The following is a 27,919-nucleotide window of genomic DNA, read 5'->3' as shown; positions in this document are numbered from 1 at the left end:
CAGAGAAACCAGTCACATGGTTTTAAGGAAAAAAAAAAAAAAATTAGGGAACTGTGTGAGTGAAGGTGCGCCCGCATAGCAAGGTTCGGCTCAGAAGTTAGTAAATGTTTTGGATATAAAACAGTCATTAAAAATTAATAACTCACAAAGGCTAAAAGTGATCCAGACAAACATAGCATCAATGGACAGGGCTCAGTGAGCACTATGGAACTGTTCTAGTAGATTTTCTGTGCATATCTTCTGGTAAATAAAACATGTAAAAGTACCAGCAGCATTAGTAAATAGAGGTAATTTGAGAAGTATGACTGTAATTAGTTTGTTTAATATTTATTAGTGATTTAAGCAAAAACATTTTTGTGAAAACCATTAAAGCAAAACAGAAACTAAGAGCAGCATTGAAAAGCTGATCAAATTTACATCAAAATTCACTTGCAGTGTATCTACATAACATTTAATTTATAGTTTATATACTTTTTTTGAGAGTCGGAACTACCTGAAGTTGACTCATAAAGTGCAAGGCTGTAAGTACCAGCGGCCAAACTCTCATACAGATAGGTCGTATGTGCAGCTGGAAGTTGCCTTACATATGTAACCAAAATATTTTCTAATATTTGGTCAGGACTTGTAAAAGTTTCACCCGTGAAAATTGCGAGGCACTCTGAAATAATTTTAGCTTGTTTGAACTAAGAAGAAATTCATATTGTGTGAATGGATGGTTGGAAGATTTTTTTGAGTTGATCAAAGAGAGTATGAAACATTGTTCAGCATTTGGACTTTGAATACTTCTGGATTAGCTGACTTTGTCTAAATGTCTATGAACTATTTGGCAGTTAATTGTGATGATGCAATTACAAATACTGTTAGTTCATTATTGTAGAACTTCAAGTTAGAAGTGTAATGAAGCATTTCGAATAATTTTCATAGCTTTTCTGAAGATTAAGCAAACAAATGATGCTGGCCGACCTAACAAATATTATTAAAATAACAGACTGTTGTAAATAGTGTAAAAGGCTATTTTGTTTAGTTTTTCTGGAATAAATTCAGTCTGTGAAAAGTGAGAAGTTAACATATGTTCATTGCTAATTCCTACCTGCCATTTTAATAAACACATGTATGCCTTCATTTAGGGTTAAATGTGACAGATGCATTAGTTGGCACCTGGATAGCAGTAAAGCCAATATTTTGAAATTCAAGCATGCACCGGGAAGTCCTATAAATGGTGTTTTTCTTTGCTGCTGGTGAACCTGTCGAGTATAAGGTCATGGTCCACAAAACTCTTCTGATCCTGATCTTTAGTTCAGAACTGTGCTGCACATATTCAAATGCACTGCTCCTCCGTTGAATCTTGCCAAATCACAGGTCGGATATATACAGTAGAAAAAGGGGACTGACCAGAGTTAGTGATAAATGGAGACGATCCTTGTCAAAGATAAAACATACTATTGATTGTCATCTTGTCAAAAATGTCATCTTGTCAAAGAAGACAACTGATAGCTAAGTTTTATCTTTGACAAGGATAATCTCTGCCTATCACATGTAACTCTGACCACACTTCCTTTTCCTACATTATACGTCACTCTCAGACTTCCGACCTGCGAGTCGGCATGCCTCAATGGAGAAGAAATGCCTCTGAAGACGTCCAGTGCAGTCCTAGATGAAACAGGAACAGACGAGTCTCATGGATCACAACCTTATACCCTGAAAGGTCTCCCAGCAGCAATCATCAGTGTTTTTCTTGCTTTACTTAATTTTTTATTCATGCTGAAGCACGTGGGAACTCTGATGAAAACGGTTGATAACTTAACCATTAGTCAAATACTTTTTATTAAGCAAGTAGCAAGAACAACACAAGATTTTAGAAACAAGCATTTTCCCTTCTACTTCGTAAGCATACTGCCCTCCATGAAAACTGCAATGCCCAATAGTGGGCAGTAGGGATCTGGTTGACTACCACTGATATGGACCATTTATGCTATCCCTTGTTAAGGTAATACTTGTTGTGCGATTTAGGTCCTGCATAAGCAACATCAAACTGACAAAATGTCAGCAATCGTATGTTCACTAAAACAAAAACCAACAATAAATTTCAACATGCACCCTTAAAGTGCACGCAGCAGACAGTATCGGGAGAACGACACTATTGGTCAGTGCATCACTGTCTCTCTCTGCAGCCCACAGCTTCACCACCACTGTCTCTCTCTGCAGCCCACAGCTTCAAAACCACTGTGTCTTTCCACAGCCCACACCACTCATCTTCTTCTCTGTAAAATACTTTAAGATACATTAACTAGTAAAAGTCTTTCAGAAGGAACAGTATATGCACCTTTGTTACTACATTATCACCAATACTGAAAATAGTGATTGTGAAATAAAAGTTCTACAAACAGCAATCTCTGATCATCACGGGTTTAGGTGTCATATCTACAAAGATATCTTGAAGATGAATGAAGACTATAGAGAAGTCAGGATTACCAGTGTACAAAAAAAAAATAACATTTTACGACTAATACTGAGGAAAGAAGTTAGGACTGAAACAATGCAAACACAAGGCAAAAATGGAAAGTATGATGAATTTCATGATGAATCAAAAGAAGGTCTACCTAGTAAAAACACAATTTTTTTGGTTTTGTTTTGTTTAATCCCCAAATATGTTTCATCACAGTTGCAGCATCTTCAGTGGGTTTTTCTTTTATTGTTCCTGAAATATACATACATAAATTTTATGTAGGTGAGGAATATGTTGAAATCAGATTTTTGTTGTTGTTTCGATTAAATATGTACTTTACCTTTCTTTAACTTAGTATGCCTTTCTTAACACACCAATGCACCATTTTCATGCAGCCTTTCCCAAAATGACCTGTCAGAAAAAGCAAGATCACTGTAGGCAATGGATTACCAAAGAAATAATCGAACTCTAGACTAGACTGAAGGATCTCAAACAGGGAATATGGAGACACACAAACAGTATCAGACGAAGTACAGACAATTAATAAGAGAAGCAAAGGCAAGTTCAATAAACAAATCCATAAAAAATTCAAGTCACGAAAGTAAAATAATATGGAACGTAATTAACACTGAAAGATATAGTGGAAAGAGTGCAAATAACGTAAATATGGTCATTTCAAAAGTCCTGCACACAGCTTATGCACGGCCATTACGGTGGTGCAATGAAGTTGAAGTTCACGTCAGTTGTTAGAAAGACTTTAGGCGTGATGGTCTTATATGTGTTTGCTGGTTCGTATGGCTGTGTCATGAGTAATTCAGTTTTAAAATGGTAGCTGAAACCGAGTCAGGTTGGATTACATGTATTGACAAGCATTCCTATGCCAAAATCGAATCCCTGCTTGGAAAGAACACAATGGAAATTTACAATAGTTTGATAAATGTGTGTGGGAATAGTGTAATGGATCATAGCACAATATCACAGTGGTCTGCTCATTTCTGTGAAGGTTGGGTAAGAACCGTGGACAACGCAAGAGGTGGAAGGCCATCAGACTACACCTCTCAGGTTATTGTTAATGACAGTTTGAGAGAGATTCTATGAAAAACATGAGGGAATTGCATATGGGGCCAGAATGCCTATCCCTTCAGTTTACAGAATGATACTGAAAAGTTAAAGATGAGAAAAGTTGCTGCCAGATGGGTTCCACATTATCTGAGTAAAGAGCACACAGAAGATTGCAGAATTTCTTCAACATTATCGAACAGAAGATAAACAGTTTCTGAAAGGGGTTGTTGCAGTTGATGAAGCCTACATACAAGATTTTGGGCCAGAACTTAAGTCTCAGTTGCCACAATGGAGAAGCTCCAACTCACCACGGCCAAAAAAATTCTGACACCAGCAATGAAAGGTGAAATTTATGATGATCTTTGCACATGACATAAATTCAGTCATAACTACAGGTAGCGCCCCATGGGACGGATGTCTGTAACGGGTGCATATAAGCTGTTTCTGCAAAATCTTTTGTTTCCAGAAATTTGTCAAAGAAGGCCTGACATGACTGCAGCTGGGTCCTCATTTTGCACAATAATGCAAGACGGCATATTGCCCTACCAGTGACAGAAAAGCTTGACAAATATGGATGGGACATACTTCTCCCAATCCAAAAACGGGTCCACCAGACTTTGATCTGTCCTCCAAATTGAAGGTCCAACTCCATGGAAAACGTCTTGATACAATTGATGAAGCTTCCAGAGAGGTGGCTCAAGTAATCAGGCAGCTCAATAATGAAGGTGTCCTATCTGGAATACAGAAGTTGCCAAAACATTGAGCACCTGTAAAAAGCAAAAATGGAGTTATATTGAAGGCCTATAAACGTATCTTGTATAATAATTTATTTTCTTCAGTTCTACCTTACAATGTGCAGAAATTTTGAAATGACCCTCATATTATTAAGTCTATGAAGATTTAGAACACCGAAGTTACAGATGAAACAACAATTGCTAATATACTTAACAGCAAATTCGAGGGTTGACGCATTCTGGGCAAATGGTCAACCATCCAACTCAAGTGTTCCTGGAACTCATAAAAATAATTCAGAAACTAAAATCAAATACGTCTACAGGATATGAAAAATATCAAATTGTCTAATAAAGCATGCGAGTTTTTGTTTGTTTATTTACAACAACACGCTCCATCACATGCTATTTTTAACACTGTGTGTGTGAGAGAGAGAGAGAGAGAGAGAGAGAGAGAGAGTGGCAGTAGTAGTAGTAGTAGTAGTAGTAGTAGTGTAAAGTTTGTGTTGTATTATCATGACGACCATGATGAGAGAAGGCAGAGGGTGAAACCCGTGCCAACACATAACCTACTCCTCACGAATAGCACCAAGGAGACTGCCAAGCTTAACATCCCCATTCAACAGGCAGACCACCATGAAGTGTCACATATCCTCACTTCATGAGACAATGCAGAGAGGTGTGGTACTTTAAACCAGGTTGTTGGCACAAAGTCTGGTGATCAGGAAATTTACACCACCACCTCCCACCCCCCCCTTGCCGGACAAATACTTGCAGTGAAAATATTTTCCAGCATCAGGATATGAACTAGCTTACCCCTGGGTTGAGTGCCACCCCACACTTGTGCATTCGCAACCATGGCCACCGACATGGGATTAAGCATGTGAGCAAAAAAATACCTGAAATAGTTAAGGATACAGCAAATTGCTCATTCAGAGGAGGAGCATCCCCAGAAATATGAAAAATAAGCAAACTAGTAACAATATACACGGAATGTTATAAAGATGACCCACATCACAACAGACCAGTATTTTTTTAACGCCTGGTTCCTCAAAAAATACTAGACATGCTTGTGCACAGCACACTGAATAAGTTCCTTGGGAGGCAGAGAATTCTGACTGCAGCACAACATGGTTCCAAAAACAGGAAATCTACAGAAACACCTATTTCCATGAAGCAAAATAAACTCTGTATCCAATATGTTTCTAGATTTATCTTAAGCTTTTGACACAATCATCCATACATCACTAACTGATAAACTATACAGTTATGGACATGCAGTATGTGACTACAGCATCTGGGTGCAGATCTGAAATCAGGGCCAGTGAGTATGGTGTACCTCGATTTGAACTTTGACGACTTTTCTTCACTCACTTTATAAGTGATGTTGAAATCAGTGCAAAATACATTATGCTTACGAAATGATATTAGTAAACATAGAAAGAAATTAGGAAACAAATGGAAAGAAGCACATTTATTTCAACAAATAACAGTGCAGTGTTTTATACATAATTTCTTAACTAAAAACCTAAAAGAGACCATATTCATGAACAGAGAAAAGGAATGTCACAGATATACTCATAGATGAAACAAGACTGAAAGAAGCTATCTCTATAAATTTTTTGGGAGTTACATGTGACAAGCTGCAATGGAGACAACATACAGACAATGTCTGCTGTAAATTAACCACGGTAATATTTATTATGAAACAGCCTGTACCTAATTCCAACAAATAACTTGTATACAGGCTAGTGTTCAATCGTCTTTTTGGACCATACTTACAGTACTGAATTACTTTTTGGGGAAACTCCACCACCAATAGGAAAATAATTTTTGTACTAAAAAAAGGCCTTTAGAACTACAATGAATGAAAAACAAAGTGACTCATGTAAAACTACCACTGATAAGCTAAAATTATAATATTTCCACATGTACTTATACTGGACAATAATATTATTAATCTATGGCAAATGAATACCAGGAAAAAATACGGATGTTCATTCATATAACACAAGAAATAAAGACCTGTGGAGAAATATACCAGAGACAGAATTGTTGAAGAAAGGTCCTCGAGGCTATAGGAGAGTACAAGTGAAAACATATACCAGAAACGTCACAAGGATTATTTAATGGAAAAAGAATTTTATAGTGTAGAGGAGTAGATGTGTAAATAATCAGAAATTTTTATTACCTGCATGTACTGTAGCAACCTGTATTAAAGAGAATGAAAATAACTTCATGATCTAGATATAAATCAAGAGAAAAATGTATACAACATAACTATCATATTTGTCAACATGATGTTTTATATTGCATCACACAGCCTAAGACATAAGATTTAATTACGTGTCCTATTTTACACGCAAGTACTCTGCACATTATGTAACAGAATAGGATCAAACAAAAAAGTCAATCAATCTGGTTAAGATATAAAAAGATAATGTACTCCATCTCAATGAACATTACAATCTTGGACGGCAGCAATTGTAAACAGCACCATGATGTTGTATACTGTTAAACTAGGTGGCTCAATATGCACAGACTGCAAATCCTATGGTTTAGGATTCAATCTACAGTTCAGTCTTAGATTTCTCTAAATTGTAATGTCACTTAGAATCATGTTGAACTGTAAGTCACTCCGTAATTAGCTGGCTAAGTAATTCAAAGACTGGAGGAAGTTAAGGGCATACCACCTCCAATGTGACCAAACCCAGTAAAAAAAAATTACCAGTCTTTGACATGGTTCAAAGCTGAATTACAATGAGACAATTAACATGATACACCTTACTCACACAACCAATGTTTTCTGCTATTTAATGAAGTGATCTTCGAACAATTAAATCTCTGACATTAAGTCAATGCATTAAGAGAACTAACTATAGTTATATTTAAGACATAAAGCACTATTCAGCTGATTAAGCATAAAGAAATACAATGCAATTTTCATGATTGGATATTAACTGTCTTTTACCTTATTGTCAGTAACAGATCATCAGAGGCAGTAGCTCTGCTCTGATACTTTGACACAATAATTCAAACCAATGCAAGATGAAATAAACAAGTGAATACTAGAATGGGAAACCTGAATACCATTCCATTGTTTGCTGGGGAGATTCTGTGCAGGTGCAATTATTATGAAGCAGAACATGATTCACTGTCAAGTATTACTTGTCTTCCGCTGTTATGGACTTCGGTCTCTACCTTGTCCATGAACACAAATTGTCATTAATAAGGTTTACTGGACATAATTTAAAAAATTAATATAGTGTACCCTTGCTTTGCTTCATTCTCTGAACCAATTTCAACTGTTAACATGTACAACATACGGTTTATTGCGTAAACTATACAATGTTGCTATTTGACGGAATTCACAGACAAAACTTTTCAAGAAGTTAAATTCATGCTAAACACCATGGAAAAATCTTAAATTCCCGTAACTCCATGTTATTAATCTGACATTCAACTACATCACCAAGTAAAGGTGGGATGGAAGGAACTGGTTGGTACAAAAGACTGGCCCGTTCTGTTGGTTCTGCACAACGAGCTAAATGTACATTTCTCTGTAAATGGACTAAATGCACAGTAAGGTCCACAAGCCTGTCTGAAACTATTCCTCAAAATTGTCCTTGCGACACTTTGAGAGTTAGCCCCTACATACATTTGGACAAACCAGTCATGGTGTTAGTGTATAAAACTCCACTTGTAAAAAGAGTTATGCGAAGTTTCAACAAAATTCAATTTCACGAACTATGCAGTCCTTTTCCCCATACACATGGCTACTTTCTATTATGTAAAACTGTTCTCTGTGTGTCTTCTTGGAACTGCTGAAGGAACTGTTGTCAATCATGTACGTAAAAAATCCTATACAACATTGGTATGATTATTATCAAAACTGCAAGAGGTAAATCTACAGATTTAAAATTTTTTGTTCAGTAGTAAGCCAAATATTTTCCAGTCATGCAGTATGACTTAAGTTGATGTCTCTTCTGTTGATTGAGCCAGGGACTGCTGCACTGTCAGCAGCAGCATGCAAAAATGTTGACATAATCAAAATAACTAACAACTGCATATAACAGAAGTATACTTTCTACCTACCATCCAGCTATTACCAATTCTGCAACAACCACCTCAATTAGGCATGATGTGTGCAAACTGATAATCAGACGTCAGCACCATAAGCAGATGTTAAAGACCTTAATTTCCCCACCAAAAAAAAACATCTGCTCCATTCAGCATGACATGGAAGGACACCCAGACACTTTCCCATGCTCCGCCTTTAAGGACATAAACACACAATGACCACATAGGCCAAAAAGTGTCAATGGGAGCTGTCAAGTTCAACTGAAAGAGGATGGAAGAGTACTAACAATTGGACCCAGGAGAGGTCACAGTGTGAAAAAAGTGTAATGGTGGTCAGTGCCTACCATGTCAGAAGTCTCACAACCAGGCACTCACCTTCAGTCAATTGTTAACTGACAGTCATCCCCACACACATACACCAGTTGGAGGGGTTGGATGGAACTGAACTAAATATACTTCATCATACACTAAATTCTGACTATGAAACAGACACAAATCATAAGCCACAACACACTTCTGTTGTCGTCGTCTTCTTAGGAAGTGTCCTATCAAACAATCCTCCTTTCACTCAATTTGTACCACAATTTTTTTTTCCTTCCATTAAATTCAGTACTTGTTCATTTGTTATTCAACCTAACCATCTAATCTTTACAATTTGTCTGTGCTACATTTCACAAGCTTCTAACCTCTTCTTGTCTGAACTACTTATTTTTCACATTCACTTCAACATAAAGTTTCATTCCCCACAAATGTCTTCAGAAAATATTTCCTAATATGCTTCTGTACCTCTGAGATGGTAAACTTATTCCTCTTTCCACATCTTACAGAGGGGGATTGATCCTACACAGAACTCTATGCTCAAACACAGTATTTCAATATTTCGTTTAAGTAAATCTGCTAAGTACAATAGCAGTTACACAGATAATATTAAATGTTCATGTTGATTGACCCCTTTTCTCCCTCTCTCTCTCTCTCTCTCTCTCTCTCTCTCTCTCTCTCTCTGTCTCTGTCTCTAATACCAATGAATAGGGATGTCAGAGACAATAAGTGACTGGAAGGTAATCATCTGGAGGGGTTCTGACATGTAAATAATATTCCTATGCACAAAGTATGTCTTATACAATGAAGTACTAATGAGGCACACAATGTTTCATGTTGTTATGGACTCACAGGGACCACATAAACAGAAATTATGTCACCTAGGTGCACAATGATTAAAAGTATGATTATAGCAACTTCTCAATCTTTTTCCAAGTATCAGAATGCCTGCAAAATACCAACACTACCTTAATGGTAGGACATATCTTCAAATATCAGATCCCTCTTTTACAATGAGCCTCTTAATCTGCTGAAGTCTATAAGTGTCCAGTTCACTACCATCTGGTACCATAACTTGTGAAGATAGGAAATAGGTATATTGCTAGCCAAATCTTTTAAATCTGAAACTCCTCCAACATTACCATTTAAATCATCAATGACTACTTGTATTATTATTGTGCTTCATCTCAAATATTCTCTCAATTTCAACAACCTACATACGTATGGTCAATACGTAATGAGTCTAATGTTGCAGTTGCATTTCTAACAATCCACTTCAGACTAGGCGACTCCAAATTATTTTCACTAATCTCTCTGTAGCATTAAAATTCTTTCTCCTCTTTAAGTTTATAAACATTTTCTTCACCAGAAATGCAATATTTACATACAAAAGTGTGTTATTTATATACAGCAATGGAATTTCATATCACAAAATTTTACAGTTTATATTCAATTCATATTTACAACTTGACTATAAATTCTTTCACAAAAAATTAATTTTTAACATAAAATTACCATATTTTGTATTATTTTTAGCATGTTACTTGTACTGTCACATACAAGGTAAACCACAAATGAGCGCCACAGAATTTCTTCAAAGGATCCCAGGTAAAATCTATAGAAACATTAATAGAATTTTAATGTTTTACAGAGTAATTACATTCTGACCGGTTTTAGTAGTATACACATACATACATCACTGACACTTTATGCAGCAAATGCTATGCCCTAAACCAAAAAGATGTCACAATAACATGCTATCTAGTTTTCTCTTATTAAAAAAATGGTGTAAAATTATAAAATTCAACATTTTCAATCTCATTTAGATGTTTAGACTTTTTTACAACCCATTTTATTCACAGTGCTCACACCAATTTACACAGTGTTCATAAAATGTTTTTGGTGTATATAAAAACACAAAACCAAAGTATCACTGATCCATTCCAGCTTCTTTAGTAATTCACAATTTGGTATTCTTAAACACAGAATCAAACCAAGTGGATTATTACTAATCAATTGTATACACATGCAAAACACATTAATCAACTGAAAACTGAAATATGCGCCTCATCTGTTGCAGTATTGAAAGATTCAGTTATGAATAGCACAGTAGTAAATTACAAATGAAATAAGACCCAAAAAGCTTCCAACTACTGGCTCAACCTCTTTATAGGTGCACTGCGTTTCAGAAATACAATAGAATCCTCCTTTTATTCTACAGCACATCACTTAAAAGCAACAAAAATATGAAAAAATGGAACAGTACCATTTTTGAGGTTGAATGAATTCCTTTAACTTACAAATATGTAAGAATACATATAATAAAAATTTTATCACTTTCTAACAAACTGCACATAATTTTACAGTAATCATGTAGTTCCTCACAAAATGTTCAAGCTGCTGTATATTTCTTCCATTTCACAGACAACTATGGATGTACCAAAAACGCTAAGGAGAAGTAGAAATGTCCATATCATCTGCATCACTTTGTCCCGCCTCCTGCATCTCCCTTTGCTGTGCCTTCCCATTTGGAGTTCTACTATCTTTTCCATCTGATAGTCCATCAGCCTTAGAGGAGTTTCCATCACCCACATTTTCTGAAACACCTTTGTTAGCAACTGTTTCTCTCGTGTTGCTCTGTTCAACAGCTTTTGTATTACTCTTGACACTTTTATCCCCTTTATCCTGTTCATTTGTATCAAAACCTTCTTCCTCCTCATCATAGTTCCGTGGAACTTTTGAAGAGGATCCAGAATCACTTTCTTTCTCCGAGTGTTCTTTCTTATCTTTCTTCTTCTTGTCCCTATCGCTTTCTCTGTCTTTATCTTTGTCTTTGTCTTTCCTGTCATCACTGCTCTTTTCTTTCTCTCTCTTTTTGTCAGAATCTCTTCTGGATCTTGAGCGACTTCGGGACCGCTTACGTGATGGCGAATGTTTGCTGTGACTTCTGCGAGGTGACCGACTTTTTCTGCGGGACCGAGATGAACTTCTACGTCGAGATGGGCTTTTTCTTCGAGAAGGAGATCGGCTTTTCTTCCTTGGCGAACGGCTTTTTCTCCGTGGAGATCGATGTCGTGACTTTGAACGTGATGATGATCTTCCTCTTGATGATTTTGATTTTTCACGAGAACTCTTTTCTTTACTTTTCTCCTTACTTCTACTTTTAGACTTATCTTTATCTTTGTCTTTTTCTTTGTCCCTGTCCCTGTCCTTGTCCTTGTCTTTGTCCTTGTCCTTATCCTTATCCTTATCTTGATCTTTATCTTTATCGTGATCTTTTGTGTCAGAGTTCTGTATAGCAGTTTGATCAGAGGTTTCCTTTTCTGCATTGCTTGAGCTGTCTGCTTTGGTCTCACTGTCAGCCTCTTTATCCTTCTTTGAGCTCTCTTTTTTGGAGTCTTTCTTGTCTTCTTTCTTGTCCTTTGATTTATCATGACTTTTTGAAGATTTTGACTTTGACCTCCTTGATCTGGAACGTGAGCGTCTTCTGCTTCTAGAACGACTTCTAGAGCGGCTTCTGCGCCTTCTTCCTGGACTACGGGATTTCCTCTTCCTTGACCTTGAGCGTGAATGTTTCGATGATCTAGAGCGTGAACGCCTAGATCTTGATCTGCCCCTATTGCGGGATCGTCTTCTTGATCTTGAACGTGATCTTCTACTACGGGATCTTGATCTCCTCCTTCCGCGGGAAAGTGACCTGGATCGTCGCCCTCTAGATCCACTGCGACTTCGTTTTTTTTCCTTTGCTAGTAGACCAATGACAGGGTCAATGGCAGCTGAAATTAAATTCTGGGCTTCTTTTACTCTAGTCATTGCTTCCTCAATTTCTTTCTGTGCAGCCTCATTACTTTTAGCTTGTGGTTTCACAATAGCTTGTGTCGAGTGATAAACTTTTATCGGCCTTCCATTTACATCTTTCCCACTAAGTTTCAGTGCTGGAATGATGGTAGCCTGATCTGTGAATTCAATAAGCAAATATCGCTCCATATCCCCTTCTCTGTTACCAAATCTCATATATTTCACTTCGCCAGCAGTGGAAAAAAACTCCATCAGATCTTGCGCACCTAAAGACTGTTCAATATTTGTTACAATTAATGTTCTCCGTATCTCCTCTATTTTCCTCGAGTCTAAATTTGCCGGAAGAGGAGGATATGGCGGTAGACCATTGGCAATCAGTTTTGGATCATGCGTGGTAATAACTTGGTTTGGTGGTACACCCTCCAGCTGATTTGTTACATTTGGTGGAAGTTTTGGTTCTGCTGTTGGAAAAAGGCTGGTTCCTTGATTTGTTAGCTCCAGCGCCTTCTGTTCATCTGGAATTTCATTCTGGAATGGAATAACTATAAGTGCACGGTCTATAAACACTGTGTTTGTCATATGCTGTGCAACTTGAACACAAACTGGATCATGGAATTTCACATAGCAAATGCGAGACTGTACAGGAACAGCAACATCACGAATTGTAGGATATAGGCGAATATCTTCTATCTTTCCTAAATATCCAAATAATGTTTGCATTTGATCTCTTGTTGCCTGTGGCGCAATATTTGTTATTTGAACAACTTTGGTGTTTCCTGCCGTCATCTTCATGTGTGCAACAGTCCTGCAAAAAAAAGATACAGTATTAATAATAAATAAATAACAACTAAACATTATTGATCACATAAAACTACAAACTTAGGTGTCACTGGACATATTTTCACTAGCTGAGCTATTGCGTGAATACTCTTAAAGTGAACAAAGATAATAGAATTGGTTTATAACACATATAATTTTCACTTTCAAGAAAAAATACAAAAACTCTGAAAACCAAAACATCAAAAGTTGATGCTGATCTACAAAACCCATTTATATCACACAGCAAGGACAGGTTTCTCCTCTGAGAGTAACTTAATGATGAATATTTAAATTTCCCACACAAAACTCATGCATGATGTTACCTTTGAACACACTAGAATAGAAACATGATATATCTGAATATGGACAGTATGTATTGCTACAAGACACATTCTTGTGATAAAAATCAAATCGTACAGGATTTCTTTGTGACATGACTCATTCTACTGACTTTTTGAACTAACTGTGCCAAGGAAATACAATTTTTTATGTATTTAAAATCACAATGACTGACTAGACAGATGACCATTAACCTTAAAGATGAATTTATTGAGTGATGACCAGAAATACAAGAAAGAAGTGATTATTGTCAAATGCAGGTTTGCTCTTCAGAGTGGAAAAAATAATATGCACAAACCTGGGGGTAGGTGGAAGGGCAGATAAAGAGGGAAGAAGAGGAGGAGAAGAGAGGAGAGGGAGGGAGAAAGAAGGGATTGAGATGGGGAGGAAGTGGGCAGCGGGAGGAGAGAAGTAGCTCATCTATTAGCACTACTTCTTTGTTATTGTCCACCTTCCATCACTATCTATAAACCTGGGCAAGTGTCTACGGCTGTTGCCGGCTTCTCACTTCCCAGCTTCCAACTCCTCTTACCTTGCAAATCCTCTCTTTGTAGCCCTCCTATGGCCAGATTCATGACCACCTTCATAGCAACTTCTATATGCTCATTTGCATTTCCTCCTGTCTGGTGGTGGGAGAAGGGACTTTTCTATATTCCTTATGGTCAATCTATTTTCATTCATCCTACATACTATTATACCCTCAACTTTTACCACTGCTTTTCCTTCAGCTACAAGTCCAGCTACAAGTAACTTTTTATGTGGCCTCTCACTTAGCTACCAGTTCTCTGCTTCATAAATGTTTTTCTTTAGTAAATGTCTTGTAGAGAACATGTTTCATGTTCCTTATAACATCTGTGTTCCCAAATACAGATTTCAGTTGACACTGTCATATTTACTGTGAACATTCCTGTTGTTTACATCATCCATATTTTTACTGTTTTATAGTAAGCTGACTTTCAAATAATGTCTAGGTCTTGTACCTAACAGACTCAATGTATCACTCTTATATTTCTTTCATATCGATTATTATATCCTGTTTACCATACTCTTCTGTTGATTTATCAAATGTGCAACTCACATCTTCTATCTTTCCAGCTACAATCACATTGTCATCAGCAAAAAGAAGAGAATATAAGGTGCAATCATCCACTGGTATTTTCTACTCCAGTTCTAAATGAAGGAAGTCTATGCCACTGGACAGCCTTCTCACAATTCATTTTGATACATTCAATTCTGAAGAAATCTTCAACATTTAAAATCTGCTCTCAAATTTTCCTTGAAATGTTTCACAGCTATGTCACTGAGCAGTCACACTGTTTTGCGTGATTTCCTTCTCCTGTACCCAGTAGTGCCATCTTTCACGACACATTTTCAAGAAGCTCCTTGAGATAGCAAAAAACATCCCTGCAAGCTGTTGCCTGCAAAGCTAACTTTGCTGTATGATCGCAACAACAGGGTCAGGTTATACTATTCACTCCACTATCTCCCCTGCACAGTTACCATGGTAAGGAAGAGCTGTCTTGATTTTTTACACCTAAATTTTATCCATGACAATATCCAGTTTACAATGGAAGTGGGAAAGGTAGGTGCTTCATTTTTAGATGTCTTATTCAGTCAGAAAGTGGATGGATAATTACAGCTAAAAACGTTTTTCTTATGTGTAAATAAATTTAAGCCCCAAAAACTAAAATAATTTATGTAAACTTACATAAGAAACACTGTTTTTATGTATTAATTCCGTGTATTGTCTTTAAGTTGTCTTATAATGTAAAATTGGAATTAATTTTTCTTAAATGTGGGAGAGCATACAGGTATTAAAAACTAGCAAATGAGAGAAATTGTATTTTTTATTGGAAAATAATACATCAGACACAGCACAAGCGGAGTCAAAAATCAAATTTTATATGATCAGCCGCACTGGAAAGGAGCATAGCAAAGTCTCTTGAATATTTACCCATGCAAGGGGCATCTAGAACAGGAAGAGACTAAGGAAAAATGACAGTAAATTTGTCTTTAGTTGTCTACTTGTATATGAATATGAGCAACGTCTGGCTCTCTCTCTCCTAAGGCCCGCTTTCTACTGATGTTTCCACTCTTGTACTTTAAAGACATTCTCAGGGAGTGTAAAGTATTTATCTACAGAAAAGAATTGTCAATATATGAATAAATGTTATTGTTTATCAATTTTTCTATAATGTTAACCTTTCCTGCCAACCTATCAGACTAGGAGAACTGCAAGACTGCAGACATATCGCTCGGTGGCCACTGCCAAACATCATTGATGTTTGAATTTGTAACAGCCACTTGTGTCGCTGAGATATGTTACGCCGATCTGTAAATGCAGTTTTTGGGCAGCACTTGTGCATAACGCGTAATATTAATGAACGGCATACACCCAACAAACAATGCGCGCAGTTAGTCCACTCCAGCAGTATCAAAGCAGGTTTGACAAAATCTTGAATTATTAATTCTCTCTCTCTCTCTCTCTCTCTCTCTCTCTCTCTCTCTCTCTCTCTGAAGTAAATTTATCTGTGCTGTGTGATAATTTCAATCTATCATCTTTTTTTTTTTTTTTTTTATACTTGGCTGCTGCTTTTAATCAACGGCACTCCAGTCAATTTCCTGTTACCAAAATTTATTTTTCAATCACCACTAAAGAGCGCCAAACGAAACAAGAGAGAAAACTTTTCTGTTTTGAAAATAATAATTCAAGCTTCTGTATGCCATAAGCCCACACATGCAGACCTATACTTGCAGGCCTCTAGTTGTCACCACCCGTCAAAAACTGTAATCATTCTTCATATGCTTGTGCACCAGACACATGTTGTGCGCAATAGAGACAGCCTTGTAAAGGGGCTAGAACATTCTTCACAAGTGATTAGGACAGCTCTAAAGAGGAGTAAATGTGACTGTCAACATGATGAAGAGTAAATGGAGCTATTGAAGTTCAGGATGTTCCTTCCAAATGAGAAACATTTCACAAAAATTATGCAGAATTCTAAAGAAACATTTCATTATCTTCCAGCCACCTAGAAAGGCCTCTCTCTTCTCAGCTCGGTAAAGCATCATCTACGTTTGTGGGAGCCAGAAGACCACATCACAGTCCAATAAGTCACTCATTGCTGAGCACTGTATCCACAGGACATTCTATAGATTACAAGGTATTTTCAGAAAATAAATGTACTAGATTCTTATTTTTTTTTAAAAAAAGTGTATTTGGAAAAACTTACAGGATATTGTTGACTGTTTTTCCACATGATCATGATCCCATTCAATGCATGTGGTGAGCCATGGCACAAACTTCTTTAAGCTTTTAAAAAAAAAAAAAACTCCCAACAGCTCCTTCCCCTATTTCAGAATCTCTTTCTGCACCTGCTCATCAGTTGAAAATTTAATTCCACTCATATATGCCTTCAGGAATGTGAAAAGATGATAATCTGAAGGTATCAAGTCAGAAAAATACAGAGGGATCTACATCTACATCCACACTCCGCAAGCCACCTGACGGTGTGTGGTGGAGGGTACCTTGAGTACCTCTATCTGTCTGCCCTTCTATTCCAGTCTCGTATTGTTCGTGAAAAAAAAAAGATTGTCGGTATGCTTCTGTGTGGGCTCTAATCTCTCTGATTTTATCCTCATGGTCTCTTCGTGAGATATACGTATGAGGGAGCAATATACTGCTTGACTCTTCGGTGAAGGTATGTTCTCGAAACTTTAACAAAAGCCTGTACCGAGCTACTGAGCGTCTCTCCTGCAGAGTCCTCCACTGGAGTTTATATATCATCTCCGTAACACTTTTGCGATTACTAAATGATCCTGTAAAGAAGCGCGCTGCTCTCCGTTGGATCTTCTCTATCTCTTCTATCAACCCTATCTGGTACAGATCCCACACTGCTGAGCACTATTCAAGAAGTGGGCGAACGAGTGTACAAAACAAGCGTTGTTCTAAACATCCCAACCAAATGAGCCCAAGAGCGCCTCGGCAGCTCAGACTGTGCGAGGACAGGCATTGTCGTGCAACAAGCACACACGTCTCATCAGTATTCCTCTCCTTTTGTTTTGAATGCTCCTTTTGAATTTTTCTGAGGGCCTCTCAATATCGTTGTGCGTTGACCGTCTCCCCCTGAGGCAGAAATTCAATCAAAATTCTACTTTTTTGGTCCCCAAAAACTGAACCTATGACTTTTTTGCCCAAAATTGTGGTTTTGAATTTTTTGCCGTATGAGGAATTCATATGACATCACTGTGACAACTGTCTTTCTGTCTACGACATGTAACGAGCCCCTAATGTTTCATCTCCAGTCACAACAGAGTTCAGGTAATCCTCACTCTCCATTTCAAGCTGCTCAAGAAACACGTGGACATTACTGATCCAATTTTTCTTGTGCTGCTCGGTCAACTGTTTTTGGACCCATCTAGCACACAGTTTCTGGTAACCCAGCATTTCTCTGAGTGCGTCTTATACGAGAGTTCTAGAGAGATGAGGAAACAACACTGAAATTTCATCAAATCCCAGTGGTCTCCATCAACAGTTTCTTCAATTTTTTGCATGAATTTATAAGTCACTCCTCTGTTTGTACTGAACATTTGTTCTGCTTCCACCACATTCCCTACACCACTTAAATGCACTTGTTCTATTCATAAAACCTTTGCTGCATTTTGATTTGGGAAAAAATTTCAGTAGGTATTATTCCGTCTTTGAGCAGGAAACTAAGCACAGTAGGTGGCTCGCACTTGGCAGAATTTCTTACTTATATCTTTCGTGCAACTAGACACTGCAATGCGAGTTTACATACTGCTGTGTTCCTGCAATGTTTTATCTGGTCAGGGGATTCCTCTCTACTACTCAGTGTTACCAACCCTCAAAAAAATTTAAAAAATCTACAGCCCATTATGGCCACAATACACTTACTTTCTGAATATGCATCATATTTTGTTACGAAATGCTTGGCCATGATGAAATCCTTCTGGGATTCAATTATTAAGGAATCTACGAAATTGAATTTGGCAGAAGATCTCATTAATTGCGATGGTGGCTTTAAACCAGATAACGCTTGGGGACCTTGTGATTTTCCCAGTTCTTCACAAATATAGAGTATTTTATGCCTAATGACACATCCAACAATAATTTTGTTATGTTGAGCACTGAATTTTAACTCCAGAGGTCCATAATTCAACAAAGGGCGTGCTTGTTACATCACAGGTGCACATGCAACAATGTGTCTCAGATGGAACAATATTCAATAGTGTGCTAATTCAACAGAGGGCAATAATGCAGTGAAAACCTATGCACATCCACCACAACACCAATTTGCTATATAAAGCCATGTTGTGCACCTGCAATATCCAAAGTACAAAAGATGACCGAATGGTTGTCAATCGAAATATCAAGGCAAGATGTCATCTGGCTGCAAGCCAGAAACATCATGGAATATTAATCTGTTACATGCTAATTAAAATACTACATGTGGTTCTTCCCCAAAGTAAGACATATCACAAACATACTACCAACCTCCAAATGTTTCTATACATCAAAATTTCTGATCCAATTTTAAGGAACAACGACAAACTTTATTGAATTAGGTGACAACCAGCTGTAATGTTGCAACGGCCAGGTTAATGCTCTTTTCCACGTTTCGAAAGAATGGTTGTGTCCTCAGTGCAAGTTCAACTAGCAACATCTCAACACAATGGAACACTAAGGTACAAGAAAACAGGGTTTTGGCTGACAGTAGCAGTAACTAACCCAGTTTTTCAGATGGACAGAGGGAAGGAGAGGTAAACATGACATGGCCTCATATTTGGGACTGTGGAGTTCACCATGTCTGGCCATCCTTGGTCGCTTCAGGCAAATGCTGGCACTGTTCCTTCAAGGTCTTGGTTGACCACTTGTCCTATCCTCATAAATCATACTTACATATTCTGTGTATAACTGCATTTTCTTCCCCCATGAACCATGGACCTTGCCGTTGGTGGGGAGGCTTGCGTGCCTCAGCGATACAGATGGCCGTACCGTAGGTGCAACCACAACGGAGGGGTATCTGTTGAGAGGCCAGACAAACATGTGGTTCCTGAAGAGGGGCAGCAGCCTTTTCAGTAGTTGCAGGGGCAACAGTCTGGATGATTGACTGATCTGGCCTTGTAACATTAACCAAAACGGCCTTGCTGTGCTGGTACTGCGAACGGCTGAAAGCAAGGGGAAACTACAGCCGTAATTTTTCCCGAGGACATGCAGCTTTACTGTATGATTAAATGATGATGGCGTCCTCTTGGGTAAAATATTCCGGAGGTAAAATAGTCCCCCATTCGGATCTCCAGGCGGGGACTACTCAAGAGGACGTCGTTATCAGGAGAAAGAAAACTGGCGTTCTACGGATCGGAGCGTGGAACGTCAGATCCCTTAATCGGGCAGGTAGGTTAGAAAATTTAAAAAGGGAAATGGATAGGTTAAAGTTAGATATAGTGGGAATTAGTGAAGTTCGGTGGCAGGAGGAACAAGACTTTTGGTCAGGTGATTACAGGGTTATAAATACAAAATCAAATAGGGGTAATGCAGGAGTAGGTTTAATAATGAATAAAAAAAAAAAGGAGTGCGGGTTAGCTACTACAAACAGCATAGTGAACGCATTATTGTGGCCAAGATAGACACAAAACCCATGCCTACTACAGTACTACACGTTTATATGCCAACTAGCTCTGCAGATGATGAAGAAATTGATGAAATGTATGACGAGATAAAAGAAATTATTCAGGTAGTGAAGGGAGACGAAAATTTAATAGTCCTGGGTGACTGGAATTCGTCAGTAGGAAAAGGGAGAGAAGGAAACATAGTAGGTGAATATGGATTGGGGGGAAGAAATGAAAGAGGAAGCCGCCTTGTAGAATTTTGCACAGAGCATAACTTAATCATAGCTAACACTTGGTTCAAGAATCATAAAAGAAGGTTGTATACCTGGAAGAATCCTGGAGATACTAAAAGGTATCAGATTATATAATGGTAAGACAGAGATTTAGGAACCAGGTTTTACATTGTAAGACATTTCCAGGGGCAGATGTGGATTCTGACCACAATCTATTGGTTATGAACTGCAGATTGAAACTGAAGAAACTGCAAAAAGGTGGGAGTTTAAGGAGATGGGACCTGGATAAACTGAAAGAACCAGAGGTTGTAGAGAGTTTCAGGGAGAGCATAAGGGAACAATTGACAGGAATGGGGGGAAGAAATACAGTAGAAGAAGAATGGGTAGCTCTGAGGGATGAAGTAGTGAAGGCAGCAGAGGATCAAGTAGGTAAAAAGACGGGGGCTAATAGAAATCCTTGGGTAACAGAAGAAATATTGAATTTAATTGATGAAAGGAGAAAATATAAAAATGCAGTAAATGAAGCAGGCAAAAAGGAATACAAACGTCTCAAAAATGAGATCGACAAGAAGTGCAAAATGGCTAAGCAGGGATGGCTAGAGGATAAATGTAAGGATGTAGAGGCTTGTCTCACTAGGGGTAAGATAGATACTACCTACAGGAAAATATAGGAGACCTTTGGAGAGAAGAGAACCACATGTATGAATATCAAGAGCTCAGATGGAAACCCAGTTCTAAGCAAAGAAGGGAAGGCAGAAAGGTGGAAGGAGTATATAGAGGGTTTATACAAGGGCGATGTACTTGAGGACAATATCATGGAAATGGAAGAGGATGTAGATGAAAATGAAATGGGAGATAAGATACTGCGTGAAGAGTTTGACAGAGCACTGAAAGACCTGAGTCGAAACAAGGCCCCGGGAGTAGACAACATTCCATTAGAACTACTGATGGCCTTGAGAGAGCCAGTCATGACAAAACTCTACCATCTGGTGAGCAAGATGTATGAGACAGGCGAAATACCCACAGACTTCAAGAAGAATATAATAATTCCAATACCAAAGAAAGCAGGTGTTGACAGATGTGAAAATTACCGAACTATCAGTTTAATAAGTCACAGCTGCAAAATACTAACGCGAATTCTTTACAGACGAATGGAAAAACTGGTAGAAGCGGACCTCTGGGAAGATCAGTTTGGATTCCGTAGAAATGTTGGAACACGTGAGGCAATACTAACCTTACGACTTATCTTAGAAGAAAGATTAAGAAAAGGCAAACCTACGTTTCTAGCATTTGTAGACTTGGAGAAAGCTTTTGACAACGTTAACTGGAATACTCTCTTTCAAATTCTGAAGGTGGCAGGGGTAAAATACAGGGAGCGAAAGGCTATTTACAATTTGTACAGAAACCAGATGGCAGTTATAAGAGTTGAGGGGCATGAAAGGGAAGCAGTAGTTGGGAAAGGAGTGAGACAGGGTTGTAGCCTCTCCCCGACGTTATTCAATCTGTATATTGAGCAAGCAGTAAAGGAAACAAAAGAAAAATTTGGAGTAGGTATTAAAATTCATGGAGAAGAAGTAAAAACTTTGAGGTTCGCCGATGACATTGTAATTCTGTCAGAGACAGCAAAGGACTTGGAAGAGCAGTTGAACGGAATGGACAGTGTCTTGAAAGGACGATATAAGATGTACATCAACAAAAGCAAAACGAGGATAATGGAATGTAGTCAAATTAAATCGGGTGATGCTGAGGGGATTAGATTAGGAAATGAGACACTTAAAGTAGTAAAGGAGTTTTGCTATTTAGGGAGTAAACTAACTGATGATGGTCGAAGTAGAGAGGATATAAAATGTAGACTGGCAATGGCAAGGAAATCGTTTCTGAAGAAGAGAAATTTGTTAACATCGAGTATAGATTTAAGTGTCAGGAAGTCGTTTCTGAAAGTATTTGTATGGAGTGTAGCCATGTATGGAAGTGAAACATGGACGATAACCAGTTTGGACAAGAAGAGAATAGAAGCTTTCGAAATGTGGTGCTACAGAAGAATGCTGAAGATAAGGTGGGTAGATCACATAACTAATGAGGAGGTATTGAATAGGATTGGGGAGAAGAGAAGTTTGTGGCACAACTTGACTAGAAGAAGGGATCGGTTGGTAGGACATGTTTTGAGGCATCAAGGGATCACAAATTTAGCATTGGAGGGCAGCGTGGAGGATAAAAATCGTAGAGGGAGACCAACAGATGAATATACTAAACAGATTCAGAAGGATGTAGGTTGCAGTAGGTACTGGGAGATGAAGAAGCTTGCACAGGATAGAGTAGCATGGAGAGCTGCATCAAACCAGTCTCAGGACTGAAGACCACAACAACAACAAATGCATTTTGAGATATTTGTTTTCATTGTATTACCACTAGATGATTCTTAGATGACTAATAATAAATGTAAATTGTACAAGCAAAATGGTTTTTCACTGTGGTAGTTGCAATCCAACCATTATTTTTAAAACAGTACAGTGTTTAATGGTCAGAACGGATAAGCTATATGTTTTGCCTCTACCTCACCACAGTTTTGAAATGCCATTAAGTTCAACCTTTTCTCAAAACCATTGCAACTGATAGTCTTCCAATGGTACTTCAAATAATCTTCCTTACTTTCAAGAAAATGACTGTTCCATTTATAGAATTCAGAACCTCTTACTGTGTTCTTTGTTTACCATCTTTAACCTCTTATGTTTTTGACACAATATTACATTGAGTCAGTTCACACCCATTTCTATTTTGAAGGATATTACATTCAGGTTCGTAGTAAGGCACACTGTCAGGAGGCTGTGGGGGAAGGGTCAAGAGGGAACAGGAAGTAGAACAGAGGAGGATCAGAGAATGGTGAAAGACAGGTGGCTGCACTGGCGGGGAGTGATGCATAATGAGAGTGAGGGGACAAGTCTTCTATAGCTGGTTCTCAGGGGTGGCGGGACGACTGGTGGTGTGTGGGGATATGAAATAAAAAATCTGTTTGCAGACTAGGTTTTGGGGGATAGTGCCTGCCTGTGAAGGCCTTTGTAAGAGCTTCATCATACTGGGCAAGGAAACTGAAGTCACTACAGATGTGCCATCCCCAGTTGGCTATGCTGTATGGAAGGGATATTTTGGTGTGGAAGGGATGGCAAATGTAGAAAGCAGATACTTTTGGTGGTTGGTGGGTTTAATGTGGACAAAGGTGTGGATGAAACCCTCAGAGAGGAGGAGGTCAGTACCCAGGAAGGTAGCACACTGGGTTAAGGAGGACCAGGTGAAGTGGATGGGAGAAGTTTCAAGGTTGTGAAGGAATGAGAACAGAATATGATGATATCATCAATGAACATGAACCAGACCAGTGGTTTGGGGTGGCTATAAAGCACAGCATTGTATAGTAGTGAAACATGGACTGTAGGAAAACTGGAACAGAAAAGAATCAAAGAATTTGAGATGTGGTGCTACAGACGAATGTTAAAATCTGGGTGGGCCGATAAGGTAAAGAACGATGAAGTTTGCTGTAAAATTGAAGAGGAAAAGAATATATGGAAAACACAAGAAAAAGGGAAAGGATGACAGTATATGTGTTAAGACATCAGGGAATAACTTCCATGGTAACAGAAGGAGCTGTAGAGGGTAAAAACTGTAGAGGAAGACCAAGAGTGGAATACATCCAGCAAATAATTGAGGACATGGGTGGAGAGGTTGACACAGGAGAGGAATTTGTGGTAGGCCACACCAAACCAATCAGAGGACTGATAGGGTGGGGTGTGGCACAGGGGTGGTGTGGTGGTGGGAGGGAGGGTCCCTCTAGGTAGCGCATAAGCAGGTTGGCAAAGGAATGAGGTAGTTGGTTTGGAGTCTAAAGGACATTGGGAGAGGTAGCACTGAATAGCAGCAAGCAAGGGCATGAGGGATGCTGGTGTGTGGGGAAGTGGTGTTAAAAGTGATGAGTTGGGATTCAGGAGGTAAAGGGGCAGGGATGATGGAGGGTCGGTGAAGGACGTGGTTGGTATCCCTGATGAGGGAGGCTAGATTTCAGGCAATTGGTTGGACGTGTTGGTCAATGAGGACCGAAATTCTTTCAGTGGAAGCACGTCAAACAGCTACAATGGGGTACACACAGGGCTGTTGGGTTTGTAGATTTTGGAGAGCATGCAGAAAGTACGGGTGCAGGGTGTCAAAGGGGTGAGGACAGAAACAGATTCAGGGGAGATGTTCTGGAAGGGCGTAAGGCTTTAAGCAGGCACTGGAGGTTTTGTTTGATTTCTGGTAGGGGTCACTCTGACAGAGTTTAGGTGTACAGAAGTCTGACTATTGGCAAATGTCTTCTGCCAGGTAGTCACCACAATTCACACAGTTGTGGAACCTTTGTCTGCAGGTAGGGCGAATAGTCAAGATCTGTTTTGAGGTTGTCCTTTCTTCTGCTGAGAGGTTGGTGACCTTTAGGAATGTACCTGGGGAAGGATGGTACTGCTGAGTTGCGAGGTAAGGAATTCCTGGAAAGTGATCAGAAAGTGGTAAGTTGGGAGGAGAGTAGGATCACAGTTTGTTGGTGGTATGAATTGGGAGACGCAGTATTCTATGTTGGGATAGCATTGGTTTTCGTTGGAGGGATTGGTGGCAAATAAATGGTTCCACTGCAAGGATCGGAAGGAGAAGAGCAGGTATCTGACAAGTCTAACATACTAAATTTGGGTGTAGTGCTGAAGGTGAGGCCTTTTCGGGCCTGAGGATTTTGGTGGAAAGGTTATCAGAAGTTTTCTGGAAATGTATCTTCTCTGGATTTAGTGGAGGGTTAGCAGGGAGTTTTGGGGATGTGTCAATTTGGAAAGGTCAGCTGGGCAGGATATGGACGCTACGAGGGGTTGATGAGGAGGAACACTGTTGGTAGGATAGGGGTTGGATTATAGTGCCACTAGGTGGAAGTGGGATGTCAGCAGGCTGGATAACCTATAGAGCCGGTGTCAGGAATGCTCTTTCATGTGCAGACAGGCACTATCCCCCAGACCCAATACCATTCCATATTCCCGAACACCCCCACTCCACCTCCCCCACTCCCAAAAACCTGACACAAAGCAACGCTCCCTTTGTCACCCAACACCACCCTGGACTGTAACAAGTCAACCACATCCTTTATTAGCACTTTCTCATTATCTATCATCACGCTCTGAAATGAGGGACACACTACCCAAAATCATTCCTTCCTCTCTCAAAGAGGTGTTCTGTCACCTATCCAACCTCAACATCCTAGTCCATTTCTACGCCACTCAATCCCAGCCCCTTGCTATAGAGATCATATTGCTGCAGAAGATTCAGGTGCAACACCTATGCCATCCACCCACCCAGCACTTCCTATTCCAGTCATGTCACAAGCTTATCCCATCACATCAGAGAGCAGGCCACCTACGAAAGCAGCCATGTTATATACCAGTTCTGCTGCCATCATTGCATAGCTTTTTAGATTGGGATGACTGTCAACCCAGGATGAATGGCCATAACCAAACTGTGGCCAAGAGCAAAGTAGACCATCCTGTAGCACAACATGCAGCTGGATATATCATGCTCGATTTCAATGGCTGCTTCACAGCGTGGACAATCAGTATCCTCTTCTCCATCACCAATTTTTCCGAAGAGCCCAGATGAGGGCTATCCTTGCAACACATTCTCTGCTTATACAACCATCATGGCCTCAACATATTGTAACTGCCCCCACACCCTCCATCCAACAGTTTCCACACTCTGTCCTATCACCACCTCCCAATTCACATCCCCTCACCCTCACTGGATACCACTCTCTGCCAATCCATCTATTGGTCTTTTCCCATTCTCTGCTCCTTTCCTTTTCTGCTCCCCACTCCCCACTACCCCCCCCCCCCAAAAAAAAAAAAAATAAATAAATGAATAAAAAATAAAATCACCCGACACTTTGGCTGGCAGCCTTGTCCTGCTACCATCTAGTCCCTGGATGCTCCACAAGGCAGCACTGACTTCTCCCCATCTCACCCCTGCTCCGCCCCTTCACTGCCCTGATCTGGTCTGCTGTTTCCATTTGATGTGATGCAGTTGCATTCTGTCTGCAGCAGCCAGAGACAGTGGTCATATGTGCATAGATGTGCTTGCTTGTGTTTGTGTGTGTTTTCTTTCTGAAGAAGGCTTTGGCTGAAAGTTCAATGTTTAGCTGTATTTTCACTATCTTTACAGTGAGTAGCACCCTATCCTTGTCACAATATTGTGGTTATCATAATATGTCATATGACCTGTTTACTGGCATCATCAGCATTATAACTGAATTCTCTCCACCTTCTTAAGCAGGTAGATTTATAAAACAAATATTTAGAAAGCAGTGACTTGACAGTTGTGTTAACATAGGTGGGTCATCAGATCAACATACTTGGGATGATTGTGAATGTATTCTTTCATGATCAAAAGTGTGCAACGATGAAGTCTATACTAAAACATTAAGTGAAAACAGTGAAGTATGCAGCAGCACCATGATGAATGATTCAAGAGGACAGTGAATACGACAATGAAGTTGCACTGTCCACATTGTTTGATCAGCAGGACATATGGAGCTTGCAGTGAATGTGTATTAACCATATTTGTGCAGCAACGCATTTGTATTTGTACCAACAAAGTATTCATTTACTGGGAGTCCAAGACTGAAAGAGTGAATCAATAATTCAGAGGATGGTTGGAAAAGTGGTTCTGAAGTATCATTCAGGTGTGGAAGACAGACCTGGAAAGCAAGGTCACTTGTCAAATGTAGTTTATCCTCTCCACTTTCTTGAAAGATATTTTCCATTGCATGTGGCAGCAACAAACAAAAAGGAAAATGCCACAAGAAGATGTAATATTTGTGCATGAAAAATTATCAGAAGAGTGTGTGTGTATATATATATATATATGATAGACACACAAACAAACACAAACATACACACAAAATTCTAGCTTTCGCAACAAACGGTTGCTTCGTCAGGAAAGAGGGAAGGAGAGGGAAAGATGAAAGGAAGTGGGTTTTAAGGGAGAGGGTAAGGAGTCATTCCAATCCCGGGAGCGGAAAGACTTACCTTAGGGGGAAAAAAAGGACGGGTATACACTCGCACACACACACATATCCATCCGCATATACACAGACACAAGCAGACATTTGTAAAGGCAAAGAGTTTGGGCAGAGATGTCAGTCGAGGCGGAAGTACAGAGGCAAAGGTGATGTTGAAAGACAGGTGAGGTACGAGCGGCGGCAAATAGAAATTGGAGATTAGCGGAGATTGAGGCCTGGCGGATAGCGAGAAGAGAGGATATGCTGAAGGGCAAGTTCCCACCTCCGGAGTTCTGACAGGTTGGTGTTAGTGGGAAGTATCCAGATAACCCGGACGGTGTAACACTGTGCCAAGATGTGCTGGCCGTGCACCAAGGCATGTTTAGCCACAGGGTGATCCTCATTACCAACAAAC

The 27,919-nt window shown here is 39.2% G+C and overlaps 1 protein-coding gene across 2 annotated transcripts in view; it reads right to left on the bottom strand.

The window, feature by feature from the left end:
• Positions 1–7,547: 7,547 nt before the first annotated feature.
• The window catches only part of LOC126248395 (serine/arginine-rich splicing factor 11-like), a 33,800-nt gene continuing 13,428 nt past the window's right edge, over positions 7,548–27,919 (bottom strand). The window contains exons 1-2 of one of the 2 annotated variants that reach the window (XM_049949346.1): positions 19,511–19,638; positions 7,548–13,240 (exon numbers count right to left, since the gene is read on the bottom strand). In XM_049949346.1, coding sequence (XP_049805303.1) covers positions 11,086–13,240; positions 19,511–19,551 — 2,196 coding nt within the window. In that variant the 5' untranslated portion in view covers positions 19,552–19,638 and the 3' untranslated portion in view covers positions 7,548–11,085. Of the gene's footprint in view, positions 13,241–19,510; positions 19,639–27,919 lie in introns of those variants that run through there. The other variant, XM_049949354.1, reaches the window with a different exon arrangement.

This window comes from Schistocerca nitens, chromosome 1 (assembly GCF_023898315.1).
Source record: "Schistocerca nitens isolate TAMUIC-IGC-003100 chromosome 1, iqSchNite1.1, whole genome shotgun sequence".
NCBI classification, from domain to species: Eukaryota; Metazoa; Arthropoda; class Insecta; order Orthoptera; family Acrididae; genus Schistocerca; species Schistocerca nitens.
The sequence above is the reverse complement of the archived record's forward strand: the minus strand, read 5'-3'. Positions and strand labels throughout refer to the sequence as shown.